This window comes from Corella eumyota, chromosome 4, assembly GCF_963082875.1.
Source record: "Corella eumyota chromosome 4, kaCorEumy4.1, whole genome shotgun sequence".
NCBI classification, from domain to species: domain Eukaryota; kingdom Metazoa; phylum Chordata; class Ascidiacea; order Phlebobranchia; family Corellidae; genus Corella; species Corella eumyota.
In genome coordinates this window covers 4,139,154-4,160,620 of record NC_137493.1, presented here as the reverse complement: position 1 = coordinate 4,160,620, position 21,467 = coordinate 4,139,154, and the positions used below count along the sequence as shown (strand labels likewise).

Genomic DNA, 21,467 nt, shown 5'->3' with positions numbered 1-21,467 from the left:
TGTGTATCCAATAAAAGTTCATAGCTTGCTTATATTTAACATACTTTGTTTGTAATATAAGTCTGTAAATACTTAAAGAAGTGTTAAAGTTGCCATTCCTGCTCGATAGAGATTGTTTAATAAGCTTACAATAAAAAATAATTTTGCAACTTTTGCGCATTTAACATAAACTAACAAACTGGAATTTTTCTAGGAACATTTGAACCGTCGTTATTGAAATACTTGTATAAAAAAATCCGCAAACTTTATGGAAACATTTGTATTGCAAAAGACAATAACACAGTGTGGACAATAAATATATAAATTTAAATAACATATACAACATAGAACACTTAATTTCATATTAAATATTTAAATACATAAAAAACCCATTACTAAAATATATTGTTTAACTTTAACTTTTAAGCCACTCTAGCGCTGCCCGGTGGACTCGATTAACAGCACTACCATCGACTTGAGATTTTAAGAATAGGGAAATATTATCAATGGCAACATCTAAACCTTCCTGAACTTTACCCATCATGACGGTATTATTCTGCACCAAAATATTTACTTTTAATATTTCTAAACATCATAACAATCAGGTCCCAGCCAGAAACCCTTTTTATTTTTTGTTTTATGCCTTTATGTTTTATGTTCAAGTTAAATTAATAATCCAGTAAAGTTAAGAATAAATTTATGTTCCAGTTAAGTTAAGGATTACATGACTTTAAAATGGTATTGATAGTCAATATGATATTGTTTATCATGTTTGAAACTAGTAAAGGCAATGTATATAACAATTGTTTAAAAACAGTGTTTGTGATATACCAATGAAAGTAAAACAATTTTTTAACAAGATATTTTAAATTTAAAAAAATTAATTTAACATTTTCTTTAAATATCCTAAAAACCAATAAACCTTAAATAAACTATAAAAAGTAGCCTCACAATTTAACAGAAAAGCTTATTGATAAATAAATACTTACACGAGCACGATTGTTAAACTTTGAAAGTCCTGATCTGTTGAATTCACCCCGATCGTGATAGTATTGTTTTAAAGCATGGTTCATCTTTTTCTGCAAGGCTACCAACTGTTTAAAATACAATTATACTGTTAAATTTGCTAATTTTAGTGAATTTATAATGCTTTGAATCGAAAGAAGGTTTAATAAAATTTAGATTTTATTCAAATGCTTACTAATTCTCTAAATAGAGTCAATTATACCAACAACGTGGTGTAGTGGTAAAAACACTTGTTACACTACACATGAGGTCGTGAGTTCAATCCCCACTGATCTCATGCTGTAGCGCCCTTATGTAAGGCGCTATAAACGGTATAAACTCCTGCTGAGCCAGCACTTAATCAGCAGTATAATTATTGGGCTATAATATCCCAAACCGCCACAGGCAACTCGAGACTGGGTCAGGATAACAAATGTTGCTCTATGTTTAGGTCGTGCATTCGACCTTTTCACATCGAGGATAAAGATATATAAAAAAAAATAAAGAATATTGCCAGACGAAATGTTTAACAAATGATAAAATATAAAATTCTTCACTGACTTGTTTATGGTCTTTTATGCTTAATTCTAATTGAAGTTTCTTGTCAAAAAGATCCATAAGTCTGTTCTTTGCATCAATAAGATTACTTTTTAGTTCTCTAAAAATTAAAAGAGGATTTAAAAAACAAAAAACATATTGTATTAAAATTAAAACATTTCTTTACAACTACCCAGAAATTAATAAAAATTGTTACTTTTTTTATTCTTAATAAAAATATAATTTACAATTATAGTATTTTTTTATTCAATAATAGAACTAAAAAGTGTATGATCATTTATATAGACAACATACCTATAATTTTGTGCCAGCTCTTCATTTAACTTTAATTCAACTTTAACATTTTCCTCCAGTTTAAGTTTAATTGATTCTCTTTCCTCCATCACAATCTTGTGTTTTTTCTCGCGATCCGAAACCCTCTTCAAGGCTTCTTCTAGTTGTTGTTGTAAATGGAGGTGAACTTTTTCGGTTGTTTCAAGTTTAATTTGAACCTCAGATAAGTCCTCGCTGTAAAAATAAAAATTAAATATAAATGCAACTTTGTCCTGTAAAAAATGTTAAAATCGTTTGGTCCCAAAAGATGTACTAATTAATTTAACTGTACATATTTTTGGGAGTTTTTAAGGCTGACTTTATTACATTGACATAGGGTAAAATTTGTAACTCCAACTAAGTCTTAAGTTACTTTTGGAATCTTTAGTTTTGGCTTGGCATAAGTTCACACAAGTTATATCACCATACTTAAAGGCTACAGCATGAAAGCAGTTGAAAATTAATTCAATGACCTAATGCTGTAAAGCCAAATGTTCTAATGGCTGCTCCAGCCACCAGCTATGTCTAAATTATCAAATAGAAAAATTTTACAAAACCATTTTGGTGCAAAAAATTTTCAATTACTTTAGATTTAGTATGTTTGAATTAGTAGCAGTAATTCTCTTCTGCATTGCATGCTGAGATACCCTCATATCTGTCAACTTTTGATTCATTTGACTTTCCTCAAATTCCATTTCTTTGATCTTGTTTTTTAATGCCATTTGTTCATCCTGTAAATAAAGAAAAGACAGCTTAGCTTTTTAAAGGTAGGCTATTTTCTAACACCATACATAAGACCAATAGCAAAACCCTACAAACTTTTAAAAGCAAACTTATATATAAGTAAAGAAAAAGATTTAACATTGACATAGTCCAACACTTTAAAAAAAAAATTTAAAAATAAAAAAAAACAGGTTTTGTAAACTAAAAATTAGGGCAATATGTTAACTGAAAACTTGTAACTTTTTGTATTTAAAAATTACATAAATATTTAATAACCAGTAATTTAGCTTCGACAGGTTCAATTGCTGATTTTTGTTGAGTTAAAGTTTTTTCTGTAGCTTCGTGTTCTGTATTTATATCTTTGATTTGTGATTCCAGTCTTGAAATCACCTGAAAAATCAAATTCAAAAATTAAAAAAACAATTTTACCCAAACAGAAACAGCAAATTAGTTTCAAAAAAATAATATATTTTGTTATCGTTTTTTCCATTTAAGTTTTATTCTAATGTAAATTTTTTTTTTAAATAACAAAAGCTTATTTTAATAAACTTACAGCAAGTGTATCATGGTGTTTGGTAGTTAGTGCCTCAACTTCTTCCTTTGCTCGCTTGACGGCGAGGCCAGTCTCTTCCAGGTTTTTCTCAACTTTTGCCTTTTTCTTGACATTCTCTATGCAGTCAAAATTAGAAAAAAATACAGTTAGTGTACTGACAAACCAAAAACTGTGTTAATTTGTTTGAACACCGTATAAACTTAAGCAAAGTAGTGAATATACATGATAAGTAAATTTTTAAACAGTAAAGTAAATTAACCAGATTTTCCCTTAGACAGAGCAGAGTTGTTTTGTTGCCTCTTTGTCTCCAGAGCAGTTCTTTGTCGCATCTCCTCATTGACTTGTTTGCGTAAGTTTTCCGAGGTGGACTTTACATATTTAATGTTTATATTACAGTTGGGAGAATATTAAATGAAAAAGTTTTATTAAAAAAAGCATAAAGAATCAACATTCTAAAAGTGTACATGAATAAAAAAAAATTTAATTAAAAAAAAATTCTTATATATGTTTGTAGGACATTACAAATACAAACACATGACAAAAACAATAATAATATCAACCTATAGATTTAATATTACAAATAAAGTTTGTTTAACTTACCTTAAGTGCATCCTCTAAAGCTTGAGATTTGGTTTCTTCCTTTTCAAACTGACCTAAAAGTGTAAACAAAATTTTTTTTTAAACAAACCGTTAATTTTTTTTTCTTCCTTGATGTGAAGAACCTGATTTTATAGCTCGAATATAGGATAACTTTGGTTACTAGGGTTAAGTCTTATTTGTTTTTGCCAGTTTAAATAATATTTATCCTTTTGTATAGTCTTTGATCTGCCAGTGTTTTTGATGCAGAAGTTAGTATCAATTACAGTGCCTTTCTTAAGTACAATTTTTAGAAAACAAAAAAACAATTTTCGGTTTTGACCAAATTTACAACCTACTTTTAAGTTCAATATTGATCATTGAAATGTTGGCAACTTCATCTGTTGCAATTTTTAGTTGGGATTCACATTTGTCTTTCTCTGTCGAGTATCGAGCTATCTCTTTTGTTGCCTTTGCAACAGCTTTTTCACTGTTAAAATTGAAATACATTTTTAATCATTTTTTTGATTTTTAGAACCTATTTGTTTTTACACCTAAAATCACACTCAAAAATTTTATGTCAAAAAGATTAACTTTTTGCCGTATAATATAACTTGAGAGTAAATACTTTAAAGTGCCTACCAGGTTTTAATTCCGTCATTCATATCCTCAATATCGAAATTTAGGTCACGATTTCCTTCTTGCAGTTCTCTTAATGTCCTTAAACTCTCCTTGTACTTGATTTCAAGGTCATTAATCTTCGACTGCATGCTGGTGTGCATTTCTTCGGTCTCTTTTTCTAACAAATTCTATTACAACAAAACCATAGAAATATATGTAAATTTCTTGCAACACAATTTTAACTATTTGCGAGAAACTATTGATATTTTTTCACCCTAAAAATTTAGTTTTAATATGTATAATATCCTGAATATTTTTTGTACACAAATTAATTTTTCAGCTACATGTTAAACAAGAATATAACACATTTTTTTTGCAAATACAAAAACAATATTTGTTCACGAAATTGGGGTTTTTTATGATTGTTGATAATGTTGAGGATAAACGATTAACAAACCTTCTCTTTATTGACATTGTGTGTCTCAATTTCCACTTGTTGTACTCGATCTCTCAATTCTTCAATTCGATAAATTTCTCTCTGTTCCAAATCCCTTACCGCATCTAAAAAAAATTAACATTTTAAAGAACAAGTAAGTGTCAATACCGCTAACATGCATTTTAGAAACAACCCTTTTTCTTTAAAGAAGTTATTTCCAAAATAGCGGTTTAATAATAGTTAATTGCTTAATATATGAAGTATTAAAAAAAACTTTTATTTTTTGTGTTTATTTTCGATTATTTTTTGTGTTTATTTTAATCAATGTGATAAGTCCGCTACATCTCCCAGATATGGAGTAACATAACCTATCCTAAGCAATTCCTAATAACCAGAGCTTAAGCACAGAACCTCATGTAGTATAGCCAACTTAAAAAAATTGTTACTGACCTGTTCTAGCTTGAACTCTTATTAGTTCTTCACCCTGTGCCTTTAACTTTTCTTTACTTTGTTCACTTTTCTTCATATAAGCACCATACATGGCTTGAGAGTGATGCAAATCTTTTCTAAAAATTAATAAAAAAATAAATAAAAAAATCCCCCAAAAAAACACTGATAAAAATGGGTAGTAGTTTAATTTATAAATTGTAGTAATTTAACAAAAAATCTTGTATTAATTATTTAATAATTACAAAATTAATATTTGTTATTAGAAAAATTTGTCTAAAATCTTACTTCAGCATTCTAAGCTGTCCTCTTACAGATTCTAGATCTTTTTGAGTTTTTTGTCGTTCACGCTCTGCCCTTTCTTTAACTTCCAAATATTTAGCTTCTGCTTCATCTAAGATTGTTCGAGCCTCTGCTAATTCCTAAACAAATTTGATTTATATTGCTTTTCAGTGTTTTAGTTCAAATATACTTTTAACCGCCTTTATTTTTTTGCATATATATTTATCCTCGATGTGGGAAAGTCGAATGAGCGACTTAAACATAGAGTTACATCAGTTACTCCGACCCAGTCTCGAGTTCAGTTTGGAATATTATAGATTATAGATGCCCGAGAATTATACTACTGATTAAGTGCTGGCTCAACAGGAGTTCATACCGTTTATATCGCCTTACTCAAAGGCGCTACAGCATGAGATCAGTGGAGATTAAACCCACGACCTCATGTGTGGTGTAGCAAGTGTTCTTACCACTGCACCGCTGCCGGTCAGTCAACAACGCTGCCTTTGTTTTGTACAAAATCAGTTTAATTTTTCTGTTTATAAGGGAAATAAACTTGGGTTCTTTTGGTTTATTTTAAATGCATTAAACACCCACCGTTTACTAGATTTCAAGAAATATTTAACTAAATAACCATTAAAACTAGGCCTGTAACCTAAAACTGTAAAAAAGTATAACAATAACATTTCTTTAACTTAAGAACTTATTAAAAAAGTTAAAATTTGTATTCTTGACAAACTAATTCCTTAAAATAAAAGCAATATTTAAATACCTTGTCAGTAACTTGTTGCATAGACTTAATTTTTTTCATAGACTCCTTCTCAATCAATAATTTCTCTTCAACTAAAGGACTATGAACAAAAAATATTTATGGTTTGACCTCAGACGTTTAAGAAAAGAAATCAGATACATTAATCTAATTAACTTTTACTGTTTTCATGAGCCTTTAAATCGGTAATTAAAGGAATATTTTTGTTAAAAATTAAATGTGTTCTTAAGTATTTTGATGATATCTTAAATTTTTTTTAAATAATATAAAAAAAATTTAATAAAAATTTTTTAAATTTTGCCCAATAAAATAAATTCTAAAGTTGAAATTTTTCTTTTTTTTACTAAATTTTTGATAAATTACGAACAGAATATTAACCAGTGTTTTTTGACGAAGTTAATTTCTTCTTTAAGATTGTCATTTAAAACTTGTGCCACTGCCACCCTGCCACGACTCCGTTCCAGTTGCCGCTTGGTGTATGACACATGCCACTGAAGTTCGGTGATGTCAAAAGCACAAGCATCATGTTCTAACAATAGATTAAGTGTAATGTTATTAATTAGAAAAAAAACAATTTTTTTGCAGGTACGCTAAATTAAAAAAAAAAACAATAAAAAAAATTTGTAGAAAACTTGAAATTATAAACAAATTTAACTCTATGTTTGGTCTGTAAAGTTTGAGCTTTTACTGGCAACAAGGTGTAGTGGTTTACAGAACTTATCCTCCAAAAACAAGGTAAAAAATTTCTAAAACTGTCAAAGTCAATTTGAGACTTGGTCAGGATAACAAATTTTGCCTCATGTTTAGATCATAAAGTTAACCTTCCAACATCAAAAATACAGATATATAAAAACAATTTAAAAAAAGGAGAAACAAATAGCCATACATAACAAAAACAAATAACAAAACTCTAGTTTTAATAAAAATGAAAATTCTAACCTTTTTGTACAGCAGCAGGTAGCGAGCTCATTCTTCGTTCCGACATTTCTTCAATTTTAAAAGACAAACTGCTAACTCTTAATTTTTCACGCTCCAATGAGCTAATGGTGGTCACTCTGTCTTCTTCCAATCTTAATATCAATTCTGTAACCTTAACATTTAAATAAATAACAGTTTTAATATGTTGTCAAAGAGTAGTACCATGTAAGTTAATTTTTTGTTTTAAAAAAAGAAGCTTATAGCTATGTACTCATAGCGAATAAAATGCTTAAGATATTTTCTTTGGGCCCTTATATTTAATAACACAATAATTCACCTGGGTAAAGACTTCCATTGGGGTTAGTTGGATTTTTTTCATCAATCTATCTTGGGTAATATCTGGATAAAAAAATTTTTGTCAGGGTTAAGTTATTCTTTAATTACTATAATATATACCTTCTATTAATATTTACATAAATAAGTAAATGTTGTTGTTTTTACCTGGTGACCCAATTGTCCCAACCCCCACTACCGACAAGCCACTGGAGTCACCTTCGACCTCAGGGGTCGGGGTCAACCCAGGAGTCAAAAACCTAAGTTGTTTCTTTGGTTGTTTATCTGAAAAAAATAAATCAACGAAATTGTAATTAATATTGATTCACAGAATAAATAAACAATAGAAGAATTACTATGATTTTTAAACATACATAAAATAAAATTTGAATTTGTTTACCTTCATTTTTTATATCATCGTGTTTTAGAATACTTGCATGCCGGGGCTCTTTTGTTATTCCATCTCCTGTTTTCATTAATTCCTATAAAATATGTTAGTGTAAGTGACTAAAATTGTACATAAAAGAAAAAAAAATATTTTACCCTTTTATTGATTTGACATTCAAAATATTTATAATACAACCTTCTAAATTAAATCAGGACCAACATAAAAAACAGAAATTTAACAATGCAACTAATTGTCATCACTGCAAACACCATTTATCAAAATAATGCAATTTATTTATGTTAAAGTACTAAGTTTAATATTTTATTTCATATTTTTTGTATAAGCTATTCTTTATATAAAAATGCTTATGCCTAAATAGATCGTAACTTTATAAAGTTTTGGCTCGTTTTGGCAGAATTTTATTCTGTTTATAGCGTATTACTCAAGGGCACCACAGCATTGAGAGCAGTGAGGATCAAACCCAAAATCTTATTTGGTGAAGCCAAATGTTCTAGCCACTACATTATGCTGCCGGTGATTTGACAATATAGAAGTATTGCAACACAAAATACCTTTAAGCGGTTAAGATGAAATAAAGCTTTCTTTACACATGGTGATGGAATATTAACCATCTCACAACTTCGTCGTTTTTGTGCACTAAAAGCAGGCATTTTAACTGCAACCACTTCATTGTTTTTTGCCTCCGAATCAAAAACCTCATTTAAAGGGTAAGGTGTTATTTGATCTGGCATCTTGGTCGATTAGCAGGTTGGTGCTTGAAATTATCTGAACAGTTGACCAAGACCAACTTATTTTAATGTAAATGTCCGAGAAAATTTGAGACCTACATTTAGAAAACTTTCCATAAGCCTTTAAAAAATTAATTAATAATTCTTTTTTTAGTTTTTGATTAAAAAACAATATGAGATTAATACTTCTTAAAAAATTATTTTACCTTTTGCATTTAAACCAAAAATACAATAAAAGTGTTTTTTTTATAAAATAACATAAATTAAATTAAAAGTAACACGATGATGTAGTTATTTAAAATAATTAAACCAAATAAATTAGCGTTTACTAATGTTATATAAATCAGCGTTTACTAATGTTATATGACCTGCACAAACAGCTTGAATTAGTTGCATGCAAATGACTTAGCAACAACATTTGTCACAGGATGACGCAATATTAAAGAAAATACATTAAATACGAATGTTCTGCTTTTATTCTATATAAGTTATAAAATGTTTTCTTCAATAAAAAAATAATTGTTTGTAAGCTATCTGTAAAAAAAAAATCCTTAATGACGACTAGTGTTAAAAGCTTTAGCTCGGCCTTGATGTTGACCTCATTTCATGGTTATTAGTATGTACGCCTATGCTAAATCGCCAATTAACAAAAATGCAGCTTGAATTTATAACTTAATTTTTTGTTGTATCAAATCTTAAATAATATGGAATATAATTTTAACACAATTCTCTAAAATAGGCCTATATACGAAACGACTTTCTCAGTGAAAAATGGGTTTTTAAATAAAATTAAGCTAAACACAAACGTTTAACAAATTTTTTTTTAAAGTTAGGTTTTAGTCGGTTATTTACAAATGGTCTGTGACTAGCAAGGTCAATTTTCAGGAAATTCATTTCCAGTAAACGAAATGTTTGCTTAACTTAGTTCAATGACGAATTTACCCCTTTGTTTGATTATGATATTCGGTATAAACTTTGTCGCGTTCCGAAAATAGCCTATAGTTAAAGTAAGCCTTGATACGTAAAACAATTCGTAAAACAATGACAACAAAGTTATCAGCTGTAAATGGTTGGGTAAAAACTGATGTTAATTTAAATGGAAAAGTAGTTATTATAACTGGAGCGAACAGTGGAATTGGATTAGAGACAGCAATTGACCTCTGCAGACGCGAGGCAAAAGTATATCTTGCTTGCAGAAATTTAGAAAAGGCAGTCGAGGCTAAAAAACGAGTATGTCTAATAAGCATATAAGTGTTATAAAAGTATTTGTTTTATTAAAATTTGTTTTCGTTTTTATAAACTAAACAATTTTTAATTAGATTCTAACAGAAACAAAATGCGACGAAAATAATATATGCATCAAATACTTAGATCTTGCATTATTTTCTTCGGTGAGAGAATTTGCAAACGATTTCAATGAAATTGAAAGTCGATTAGACATTTTAATAAACAATGCTGGTAACGTAAATAATACCTATAATTTCAATAGTAAAAGAGTATAATAAGTTTTATAGATATATGTTTTGGTACATTAAAATTTAACAAATTGTAAACAAAAAACTTAAACCCTTTAAAGCAATAGAGAAATAAACCTAACATATGACTACCTGCTTTTATATACAGGTGTTATGTTAATACCAAAGAGCATAACTAAGGATGGATATGAACTTCAATTTCAAACCCATCACTTAAGTCATTTTCTACTCACTCATTTACTCCTACCAAAACTTAAGGTTTTAATTTAAAATACTTAATTAATGTAGCCTAAAAAAAATATAAGCCTAAAGTAAACAAGGTATTGGTTAATACGAACTGCAGGTAATATCAGAATAGAAATGTTTCTATTTTTGAAACTTTGGTAAAATTCAGTGGTTGTTTTAAACTTATCATAGGAAAGTGCACCGAGCCGTATAATAAACGTTGCTTCATTTGCACATGCTTTGTCATTGGGAATTAAATGGGACGATCTTAACCATAAAAAGAGTTACAGCCAATTTTTATCTTATTCTGATTCAAAATTGATGAATGTTTTGTTTACAAAAGAACTACACCTTCGGTTAAAAGGTAATTTTATGTTTATTTTGATAAACCAGGCTACGCATTTATAAATCCAGTAATTTATTCTTATTTTACATAATTTTTAACTCCGTTACACTAAATTGTTAAATAAGACAAAACTTATACTTAAAATGCTGGTCAAAAAATGTTTGATTTTTATTGTTGTCATATGGTCTATTTTTTCAACTTATTAAAAAAGAGATAATCATGATTAATATATTACCATAGTATTTTTTGTTAGATTATTAATCATATACGCTACGAAATCTGATAGTAGTAACCGTTTTTGAATAAAATTTAGATAAAAAACAACCCTATGTAAAAACATTTATTAACTTTAAATTACCAACAGGTACAGGAGTAACTGCAAACTGCCTTCATCCGGGATGGATAAGATCTGATCTATGGAGAAATTTATTTGATGGTGAGCGCGCATACTGGAGAGCAGCCTTAGAATTCAGCTCTATACCAATACGTAAATTACTTTGGAAGAGTCCAAAGTACGGTGCCCAGACAACGATTTATTGCGCAGTTGCACCAGAACTAGAAAATGTTAGCGGAAAATATTTTAGGTAATTCTTCATTATATTTGTATTAGTAAGCGCTGAAAATGTAACTTGTGACGTAGTAAAGCGTAGGACTTAACACTAATACTGTTCAACTTTTTTCATGACCAACTTTTTTCACAAGAAAGACTTTTAAATAAATATTGCCTTAACCTAATAGATATTTAAGCCGACAAGATGAGTAGGTCAATATTAGATAAAAATAGTTTCTTTGCAACATTGGTTAATTTAAAACCTACAAAGATCTTTTTAAACGGTGCTTATGTTTTTTTGTAGTAACTGCACTTATGGTTGGTTGAGAAGTTTGGCAAATAACAAAGAAGATGCAAAGCGTTTGTGGGATGTTAGTGAGCAAATTACAAAGCTGAAACCTTACAAAAGTGAACACCTAAAAAGCTATTTGTAAAAACCATAGCTTATCCTCTTAAGATTTTGTTTTATAGTTAAATTGTTCTGTACCTATTTTAAAAATCAGCTGCAATAGTTGGAATAGTTGCCTAGCCTTTTTTTCTATAAATATTAATTTAAATTTGTCATGTATTTACATGTTTTATAATTTTGTTTTACCTTTTACTTAATAAATGTATTACTATGTATGAAAAGATACAAGTTGTAGTTTAAAAAAATTGGAGTTAATATAAAGGTTTTGCAAAGCCACTTTAATAATCGCAACAAATTACGAACATTCCATGCAAAGCCTAAAATGCATTCAACCAAGACTAATGCGCCCAAACAATCTATGCGAAACCAATACAATTTGACCAAAAAGTCATTTTGGGTTTTCAGGGTAATGGGTTTTTTCGTGTTAAGGTTTTTTGTCTTAGTCCATTGTTTATATAATTTTTAGCAGTTGTCGTTGTCACCAATAAGCAATGAACGAAGTTAAATAAACTAATTAATTAAGGCCTACTTTAATCGCAATAAGTTTTTAACTTTTCAAAACCTTGTCAACATTTTGACATAATTGAATGTCTAGTAAATAAATAAAAATGAACGAAAATCCGGAAACAACCAAAGTACACCAATCACCCGATACCCTAACAAATCAAGTTGTGGTGAAGAAAAAACAGCCTACTTTTTGGGAAAGAGAAATTAAGGTTGTATTAAAATTTTATAGTCGTTACTTTGGACATGAAAAAAAACTCCAACGTTAGAAAAAATGTGCCAACGATTGATACTAGAAAACATTGTAACTAGCATGTATAATTTAAAAATAGCCAAATTTGGCACAGTTTAGACTACACTTGACTGTTTAAACCATTTTAAGGCTTTGTTCTTTTGTTTAAGATTGCGAATACAGACAATGTTGATCAAAACGCAATTTTAACTCATCTGCAACTACGATTTCGTTCGGGATTTAACAAATGGCGAAAACAGGCAAAAGTATTTCGAGCTGCTAATTTTTGTGTCACACTTCTAATCATTGTACTACAAGTAGCACAGGTAACATAATCGTTGTTTAATTATCAAGATAATAAATTTTATTTTACCTTAAAGATCGTTTTTGTTAAACGCTCTAATTTTCGACAGGTGGTTGCCTTTCAATTTCCTACATTGTCATTTGAAACAAAAACAGCTCTAGCAACTGTTTTACCAGCAGTTACAGGAGCAATACTAGCTCTTCAGCTAAAACTTAACTGGTCAGATAAAGGACAAAAGTGCAAAAAGAGTAAAATATATGGCTGTTCTATTTTTACCAATTAGTTAAAGTTCTAAATACTTAATACGCTAATCACTAAACTTAACTAACTGAGTTAAATACATGTCAAAGTAACCTTAAAATACTAAGTTTTAATACGTTTTAGCTGCAAGGATGTACAAAAAGCTTGCTAGTCATGTTGATTACAGATTACAAATGCTGAAAGCAGGTGGCGAGTTTAACGACGCGCCAAAACTGTGGAACTTAGCCTTAATCAGCGAAATTAAAGAAGTTCCTGTTTTTCTTTCCGTTTACTAACTTTGTAAAAATTAAAATTTAAAATAATATTATTAAGCGAACTTTTTATTTGTGCTACTGGTCCTTTTCTGTTTTTTATTTTTAATGGAAATACTACAAATTACAAATTATATTTTCATAGTGGCAACACTGCAAAAAATAACCCAGTCATGCTCAAAAATATTAAACTTAAAAATCCTTAGAACAACTGTAAAATTGGGAATGGAAAATCGTTAAGTTAAGTTTTGCTTTAATTTACAAACTAATGAAACAATGCAAAACTTAAGCTTAACTTAGCTCTTTTAAAGGAAAATTTGGCTTATGGTATGTCCGTTAAATTAAGAGTATATAATCTTCTCTTTATTACTATGTTTATGCCTTCGTTTAGCGTAGCAGTTGGCAGTCTGCCAAAATCTTAACGTATGGTCGTTGCTTCGTTTTAGACTCTTGTCAAAATTTAAGATCAAAAATTTTTGTTATTATTTCAAGAAATATATTAAGTTTCCAAAATTTAAAATAATTTATATATATATGTTTTATATTTTTTTAAGCTTACTTAATTTATAATTTTGAATTAAGTAATTAGTAAAGTATAAACAATAATGGCAAGTGATGGAACTCTCGAAAAAATGGAGGTGGATTACAGCGACACGGTTGATAAACTTATTCCGGAATGTCAAACTCTAGCCAAAGATGGAAATCTAGAGGAGGCACTCGAGAAACTACATTCGCTTGAAAAGCAAACCCGAGTTGCAAGTGATATGTTTTCAAATGGTAAGGTGATGGTAGCTGCAGTGCAATTGTGTTTTGAGGATAAAAAATGGGAAATGTTAAATGATAACGTGGTTGTTTTTACCAAAAAACGAAGCCAGTTGAAACAAGCTGTAGCTAAAATGATTCAAGAGTGTTGTACCTACGTTGATAAAACCCCTGACCTAGAGACAAAGTTGAAATTTATCGATACTCTTAGAACCGTCACTGAAGGAAAAATCTACGTCGAAAATGAAAGAGCAAGACTCACAATGACTCTGGCAAAGATTAAAGAAAATGCTGGGGATATTGCCGAAGCTGCAACTATTTTACAAGAGCTGCAAGTTGAGACGTTCGGAAGTATGGAAAGAAAGGAGAAAATCGAATTTATCCTTGAGCAAATGCGGTTATGCCTTGCCAAGAAGGATTATATTCGTGCTTCAATCATCAGCAAGAAGATCAGTGTTCGATATTTCGAAAATACTGACAATGAAGTCCAACAGCTTAAACTAAGATTTTATCAAATGATGATTGAATTGGATCTTGCCGACAACGCTTACTTGTCAACATGTAAACATTTCCGTGCAGTTTATGATACCCCTGTTATCAAGGAAGACAAAATGAAATGGCACCAGGCGCTCAAAAGTGTAGTTTTGTATGTGATTTTGTCACCTTATGATAACGAGCAGTCAGACATGCTTGAGCGAATTAGACAAGAGAAGCAACTTGAAGAAATTCCAAAATACAAAAAACTTTTGGAGTGTTTCATTTGTCAGGAAATGATCCAGCTTCAAAAATTTCTCGGTTTATACGAGCGTGAACTGCGAGAAGGGGAAACAGGAAGTCCTTGCACCGATGTTTTTCTTCACACTGAAGATGGCGAGAAGCGTTGGAAGGATTTTGCGAATCGGGTCGTTGAACACAACATCCGCATCATGGGCAAATACTACACTAGAATCACTTCAAAAAGGATGGCCGATCTCCTAGATTTGTCTGTAGAAGAAGCCGAAGAATATCTTGCAAAATTGGTTGTAAACAAAACAGTTTACGCAAAAATTGATCGTCTAAGTGGAGTTATCAGTTTTGCTCATCCACGAGATCCAAGTGACTTGCTAAATGATTGGTCACATTCAGTTAACAAATTAATGAGCTTGGTCAATAAAGCTACTCACTTAATAGCCAAAGAAGAAATGATTCACTCACTTAAGTAAACTTAAACATTTTTTTCCGGATGATGTTTTGTATTTTTCCCTTGAAGTTCTGTTTTTTGATAGGTTTAATTCTTATTTAGTCTAATACCTTTGTAGAAAGGTTCACTGGAAATTATATTGAAAAACCGTTTGTGTTTTTTGTGTTAAAGCTTTATTTTTAACAATGCATAGAAAAGTAGATCATAAACCTACTAAATATATTCTACAAATGTACAAGAAAAAAATTTGAAAATAAAGTTTAAAACTAAATAGATAAAAATGAATAATACTGAGAATAGGCCAACAAAAAAATTGTAAAATTGACATAGTTTTATAATAAATTCTACTTCATAGATTAAACTGTTAAAGTTTCCTTATTTCCAGATAAATTTAGTGTGGACATTTTCAATAAAGAACTAATATTATTAGGATTTTGTACATTTAGGTATTTAAAACTTAAGTCCATTCTGGAAAAAAAACAACCAAATACCCCAATATTTAAAAGCACCAAAAAGCAATAAATTACGATGTTAGTAAGCCTTCAAATTGGCAACAAATTTAAAACATGTTGTGCCAAATTTAACAAAATAAAATACCTTTTTTAATTCCTCCCATACAAAATAATTGTCATTTTAAAAAAGGTTTTATTATCCATAGGTGTTATATTTGTATTTTGGGCAGTTAATGTTAATATAACATCAGCCTTTTTAGGCCATATAGAAAAAATTTGTTATAATAGGAGTGAATATGTTTTAAATAAAAGGTATGTTGTGTTTTAAAAACTACAATGAATAAAACATAATTAAAATCTATTCACAGGTCGGAAAATTGATATGCAAATAAGTAGCATATGTAGCGTTGGACAACAATATAATTTTAAACAAAAACAGGAAAGTGGGTACCAAGGTTAATAAGGAAAAATATTTAAAGCATAGAGAAAAAGTGAAACTGTGTTTTTTTACATTTCTGGACAATAGTTTTTACAAAAAAGTTAGGAATTTTATTCCGAAGTTGAAACCTTACGTTTTTCCACCACCATTTGAGTTTCTACATTTATTGTTTTTCCAACTTTAGATTTCTTTTTATTTTTTTGTTCAACTTTGTTTGTTTTTGTTCGTTCGGGTATTTGTAGTTCAATAGATTCTCGATGTTGGTTTGCACGGTTAATTGCCTAAATTTTAACCAAAAAGTAACTATGTTAAAAGGTAATAACAGTGACAGAAGGACAAAACATTTCTCATTTTAGTTTGTGTGAAAAAAACCTTAAACCGGCAGCGTGGTGGAGTGGTAAGAACACTTGTTACACCACACATGAGGCCGTGGGTTCAATCCCCACTGCTTTCATGCTGTAGCGCACTTGAGTAAGGTGCTTTAAACGGTAGGAACTTCTGCTGAGCCAGAACTTAATCAGCAGCATAATTATCGGGCAATTATAATCTATAATATCCCAAACTACTAAAGGCAACTCGAGACTGGGTCGGAGTAACTTATGTTACTCTATGTTTCAGTTGCGCATTCGACTTTTTCACATCGAAGATAAAAATATGTACAAAAGAAAATAAAATAACAAACTTATTTTAATGAAATCATATTTTGAAAAGTAATAGGTCTTAAAGTTAAATATGTTAATTAATAGACACTATTTGGTGCTCATCTTTGAATACATAATGTGTTTATAGTTAAAGGAGTAAAAATACATAAAAAATTAACAAATAAGACTTGCCTGTTGACAACACTCCTTACATTTACAACACAGCACGATAGGAGCTGCTATTATTAACACAGGAGATGCAACAACTAGTAGTAAAGAAAATGCAGCAAATAAGCCAACAACCTACAAAAAAATATATAATAGGCTTTAATGTAGTTTAAAATTGTGTATAATAGACAATAGATATTAATAAAACTATTTTAAGTAAACATTAATTTTTAAAATAAAAATACTTTTTTTGTAAAAATTTTTTGGGCTTGACTATTTTGTTTTTTAAAAGTAAAAACATTCAGCCTATTAAAAACAAATAGGGAAGGACATAAAAACTAACACTAACCCCTATTCTGTGACGAATTACTTGAGCTCTGCTATGCCCCAGCATATTTCTACAAGGCCCCTTGTCATAATGCCGTAACATAAAGTCATTCTGCAAAAAAATAAAACAATTGAACAAATCATTTTTAATGTTAAATTTGTTCACTTTTTTTGTATATCTTTATCCACGATGTGGGAAAGTCGAATGTGGGAAAGTCGAATGCGCGACTTAAACATCAGTTACTCCAACCCAGTCTCAAGTTGCCTGTGGCAGTTTGGGATATTATAGATTATAATTGCCTGATAATTATGCTGCTGATAAGAGTGCTGGCTCAGCAGGAGTTCATACCGTTTATAGCGCCTTATTCAAGAGTGCTACAGCATAAGCTCAGTGGAGATTCAACCCACGACCTCATGTGTGGTGTAGCAAGTGTTCTTACCACTACACCATGCTGCCGGTTAATCAACACTTTAAAATAACACTTACGTCTAATAAGGTAAGGCAGTACCAACAAAACACATGGCTGCAACTTTTACAAATCATTTGTGCACAACCTCTATCTTTCTCTATTAAAATATTACAAACAGGACATCTCTTGATCACAGACTCAGAAATAGAACCAAAACTAAAAAAACAGATTAAAAATTAAATTACTGAAAATTTGTTATTTTTGTTAACACTAAAAATTTTAATTCCAAATTAGTACATGAACATAGGAATTTAAAACTATTAAAAATGGATTAAGTTAATTACCCTTTGTTTAAAAATAGTAATATATTTTAACTTAGCTTTACACGTTTAGACAATTTTTATTTAACATTTACCAATTTGAACAACTTAAAATATAAAAAAATAAATTGCATGAAAGGATTTAGCGTAATAAATTAAAAATATAACTATAATAAACTAGTTAAAAATTACCCGGCTTTATGCTGCAACATTTGGATACCCGAACCTAAAGTTAATGAAAAGTCATCACATCTATGACCAGTTTTCCACTGAAAATGTAATAATATTCAAATTTGTAAAAATTTACAAACAAAGTTTTTAAAAAAATTAAATCAATATTATCATATTGCTATTTAGAAAAATAACCTATTTTAAAAATGTTACACTTTGTTTAAAATAAAAATTATTTTTTTAAAATAATTTAAAAACTAAATAAACAAAAAAACAAAAATACAAAGTTTACAAACCTCTGATTTGCAAATGTAACAAAACTGTAGATGGCACTATAATCAAAATAAAAATAAATTTAATATTAACAACTTTAAAAGCTGCATCATCCTTCAATTAAAATTAAAGCTAAATAAAAGTAATGTTAAATTACTTTTTATTGCCTGATTGTATTTCTTTTATATTATCGGTTTAGTTGCCAGTAGTAACACTATAAAATGGGGATATAATTAAGGCAATAGAAATTTTATTTACTTCAATAAAATTATAAATGACATTGATTTATTAGGTTGTTTTTGAAATGATTTAATTTTAAATGTAGGGAACTACTAACATTTAATTAATTTAATTTTCTTTTTTAAATAAATTTATCGATCAATATAGTCTCATAAATTCAATCAAATTTAATTATTCGGAAACTTTTATTTAGCAAATGTCAAAATTAACAATTTTTTATATTAGGATAGGTCATAATTTATCGATATATTTTGTAAGCTATATCAGTTAATTATATTTTTTCTAGTGCTTTGCTAAAATAAAAACAATAATATATATTTTTTTTAGAATAAATAAGTAAGTTGTGATGTTGAAAATTAAACTTACAGTTGGGCACAAAACAGGTAGGGGGTTGTTTTGGGGTAGATTAGGGGTGTCTGGGTGATTGTTGCACACATGGCACACTGTTGAACATGAGACTAACGGACAGAATGTACGATGTGGGTCAACTGCCACTTCTGAAAATTTTTTTTAAAATAATTTAATATTTTTATCTCTTAAACTTAATTTTTAATTTTTTTTTATGTATATATCTATATGTCACATGAATATGTAGTAAAAATATATATTAAGGTATTTAAATCATTAAAACACTATACTACACCATGGCCTTAGGACATGCTATTAAAAATAGATTATTCTATAACATCTTAAAAATGAACTGAAATAGTGTGGTATGTCCTAAAATTTTTTAGTCTTTTTATTTAAAATGCCTTTACACACTATACTATATTATTACACAGTTTTATAAAACTTTTTTTTTTGTTTAAACAAAAACAGCTCATTAATTTCCCACAGTTTTAAATGTATATATTATTACCTTGTTCAAATTTTAATTTTCGATATCTTTCCAAAGTATCAGGTTGTGTTAGTTTTTCGATCTTAATATAAAATCAATTATTGGTACAACTTTTCATGTATTACCAAAACATTAATTTAAATAAAACTTAAAATTTAAATTAAAGTTAAAAACAAACCTCTTCTGAAGTAAGAATTCCATTTGATTTACATTCAGCATCTGGACAGGAGATAGAAAGAACGACTCCATCTTTGATTAAGACTTCAACATAACTTTGCATACACTGCAAAAACGTATATTTAACTATTTTATTTTAAATGACCATGTTTTGTTATATGGTTAGTTAAATTATTCATAAATATTTATTATGGCATTCTTTAAATTTTGTCATTCTTTTCAACGCTTCAATGTATTGTTAATTGTAAAAAAAATATTGAAAAATAAATAATTTTTGAAAAAAAATCTATTAAAAAAAATTTAAAATATCCTTACTAAGCATATTTAGCTTGTTTTACATAGGAGCGGCTTAACCATTAACTTAAAAAAGAGGATAACTAGTTGTTAAAAAGTAAGTTGTTAAAAAGTGCCGAACATAATATTATAAAAAATTTGAAGAGAAAATTTGCCATTGCTAAGTAAACAATATCCTTATGGCTGATTGGCTAAATAAATTTACTGCTAAATTTTGTTTACATAATATAACTACTTATTTGGATAATAAAATTTTAAAGATTTTTACTTACAGTTTTAATTATAATCAATTATTTTTGGCATATACTACTTAAAAATGAACTAATCATTGATTTTTAATAGAATTTATTAACTAATAGCATAACTGTTACTGTATATAAAATGTTAATCATAGTCTAACCAAAATAGTTAGATTTCTAATGTATTTACAGTGTTAGTTCGAGTTTTTCATTTGAAATTTAAAAATTACCTCTATACAGAAACTGCATTCACAAGAATTAAGTTGGAAAATTTTATCTTGTTTAACTTCATCTAGACATAATTTGCATGAAAAAAGTTCATCTAAAAAAATAAAAATTGAGTAAAAATTAAATTCCAAAATATTTGTTAAAAATGTATATATAGGCTATGGTATAATGTATTACAGTCCTTAAAAGAACTCATTACATTTATGAACATTGGCAAATTTTTTTTATTTTTCTGGTATTAGAACATTTCTAACACTGTAATTACTATATATATCTAGTGATAAGGATGAATAATTAATATTTCTCCACAATAAGTTATTTATATTGTTCATATTACTTTTACATTTCTTTATTTTTACAATTTTAAATATTTTGAAGGACTGTAACTACACATAAAAGAAACCTAAATAAAGATTTCTATTTAAAAGTAAGGCACTTTTTGATTTTAGTTTGTTTTGTTAAATATTGGATGTCAATTTAATAGTTGCTATACACTACTATTAACAAAACGTTTTAAAAATCAATGAAAACTTAAACTAGTGCTATTGATTGTTTATATATATAAGTACCGAAATTTAATTTTTTACATGACTTGCTCTGTATAAGAAAAAATTATTTAAAAAATGTATATATATAATATTGAATGAATTATTAAGGAAAAACTATTATGGAATATAAGCTTTTGTGTAATTAGTAAGTCAGGGTCTGTTTGTCAAGATTTTATGTAACTTAGCCTTTTGATATTCATTTTACCAATAAAAATACCTGATACAGAACTTGGTATTGATGTAGTTAAATTCGGTTCCATTTTCGTTTCATTTTTTACGAGTGGGACTTTTTCTATTTCAGTTAAACTTTCCTCAGTTTTATTTAAATCTTGGTTCGGTTCTTTGTTTATTAACTGTTCCGGGTTTACTTCGATTTCCATTTTATCCATTCATGTTGTCTATGTAGTCTGTTATTGAGTTCTTTATAACGGCATCGCTAGCGAAACTTAATTTCTATTCATTTGTTTGTCTGCGGAATTTAAAGGGAACCCAAACTAAACAAATCTAAATAATGCCTTTTTTTTAAATCACTGAAACGTGAAATTTTAAAATGTTTT

At 28.6% G+C, this 21,467-nt stretch overlaps 5 protein-coding genes across 5 annotated transcripts; 3 read left to right on the top strand and 2 right to left on the bottom strand.

Moving 5' to 3' along the window:
• Positions 1 to 254: 254 nt before the first annotated feature.
• Positions 255 to 8,760, bottom strand: LOC145750141 (uncharacterized). Its single transcript, XM_082566094.1, has 21 exons — positions 8,470 to 8,760; positions 7,910 to 7,991; positions 7,678 to 7,794; positions 7,514 to 7,575; positions 7,198 to 7,348; positions 6,637 to 6,787; positions 6,262 to 6,340; positions 5,499 to 5,632; positions 5,214 to 5,329; positions 4,785 to 4,888; positions 4,349 to 4,515; positions 4,066 to 4,196; positions 3,731 to 3,783; positions 3,390 to 3,498; positions 3,131 to 3,246; positions 2,854 to 2,967; positions 2,440 to 2,585; positions 1,837 to 2,049; positions 1,546 to 1,642; positions 969 to 1,073; positions 255 to 535 (listed from the first exon to the last, which is right to left on the bottom strand). Exons 1-21 carry the CDS (start codon positions 8,647 to 8,649, stop codon positions 395 to 397), a joined length of 2,568 nt encoding a protein of 855 aa, XP_082422220.1. The 5' UTR covers positions 8,650 to 8,760; the 3' UTR covers positions 255 to 394.
• A 927-nt stretch (positions 8,761 to 9,687) lies between these two features.
• LOC145749912 (retinol dehydrogenase 12-like) lies at positions 9,688 to 11,676 on the top strand. The gene is made up of 6 exons (XM_082565797.1): positions 9,688 to 9,876; positions 9,966 to 10,104; positions 10,270 to 10,379; positions 10,539 to 10,710; positions 11,057 to 11,276; positions 11,547 to 11,676. The coding sequence occupies exons 1-6, from the start codon at positions 9,688 to 9,690 to the stop codon at positions 11,674 to 11,676; spliced, it is 960 nt and encodes a 319-aa protein (XP_082421923.1).
• Positions 11,677 to 12,259: 583 nt separating this feature from the next.
• Positions 12,260 to 13,227, top strand: LOC145749911 (uncharacterized). The gene is made up of 4 exons (XM_082565796.1): positions 12,260 to 12,367; positions 12,558 to 12,713; positions 12,801 to 12,939; positions 13,076 to 13,227. Exons 1-4 carry the CDS (start codon positions 12,260 to 12,262, stop codon positions 13,225 to 13,227), a joined length of 555 nt encoding a protein of 184 aa, XP_082421922.1.
• A 534-nt stretch (positions 13,228 to 13,761) lies between these two features.
• LOC145749722 (26S proteasome non-ATPase regulatory subunit 12-like) lies at positions 13,762 to 16,280 on the top strand. Its single transcript, XM_082565560.1, has one exon. The coding sequence runs from the start codon at positions 13,809 to 13,811 to the stop codon at positions 15,165 to 15,167; it is 1,359 nt and encodes a 452-aa protein (XP_082421686.1). The 5' UTR covers positions 13,762 to 13,808; the 3' UTR covers positions 15,168 to 16,280.
• On the bottom strand, positions 15,306 to 21,371 carry LOC145749723 (putative E3 ubiquitin-protein ligase RNF144A). The gene is made up of 11 exons (XM_082565561.1): positions 21,128 to 21,371; positions 20,365 to 20,456; positions 19,603 to 19,707; positions 19,446 to 19,506; positions 18,953 to 19,083; positions 18,370 to 18,405; positions 18,095 to 18,171; positions 17,660 to 17,798; positions 17,195 to 17,284; positions 16,870 to 16,980; positions 15,306 to 16,317 (listed from the first exon to the last, which is right to left on the bottom strand). Exons 1-11 carry the CDS (start codon positions 21,297 to 21,299, stop codon positions 16,147 to 16,149), a joined length of 1,185 nt encoding a protein of 394 aa, XP_082421687.1. The 5' UTR covers positions 21,300 to 21,371; the 3' UTR covers positions 15,306 to 16,146.
• Positions 21,372 to 21,467: the final 96 nt, after the last annotated feature.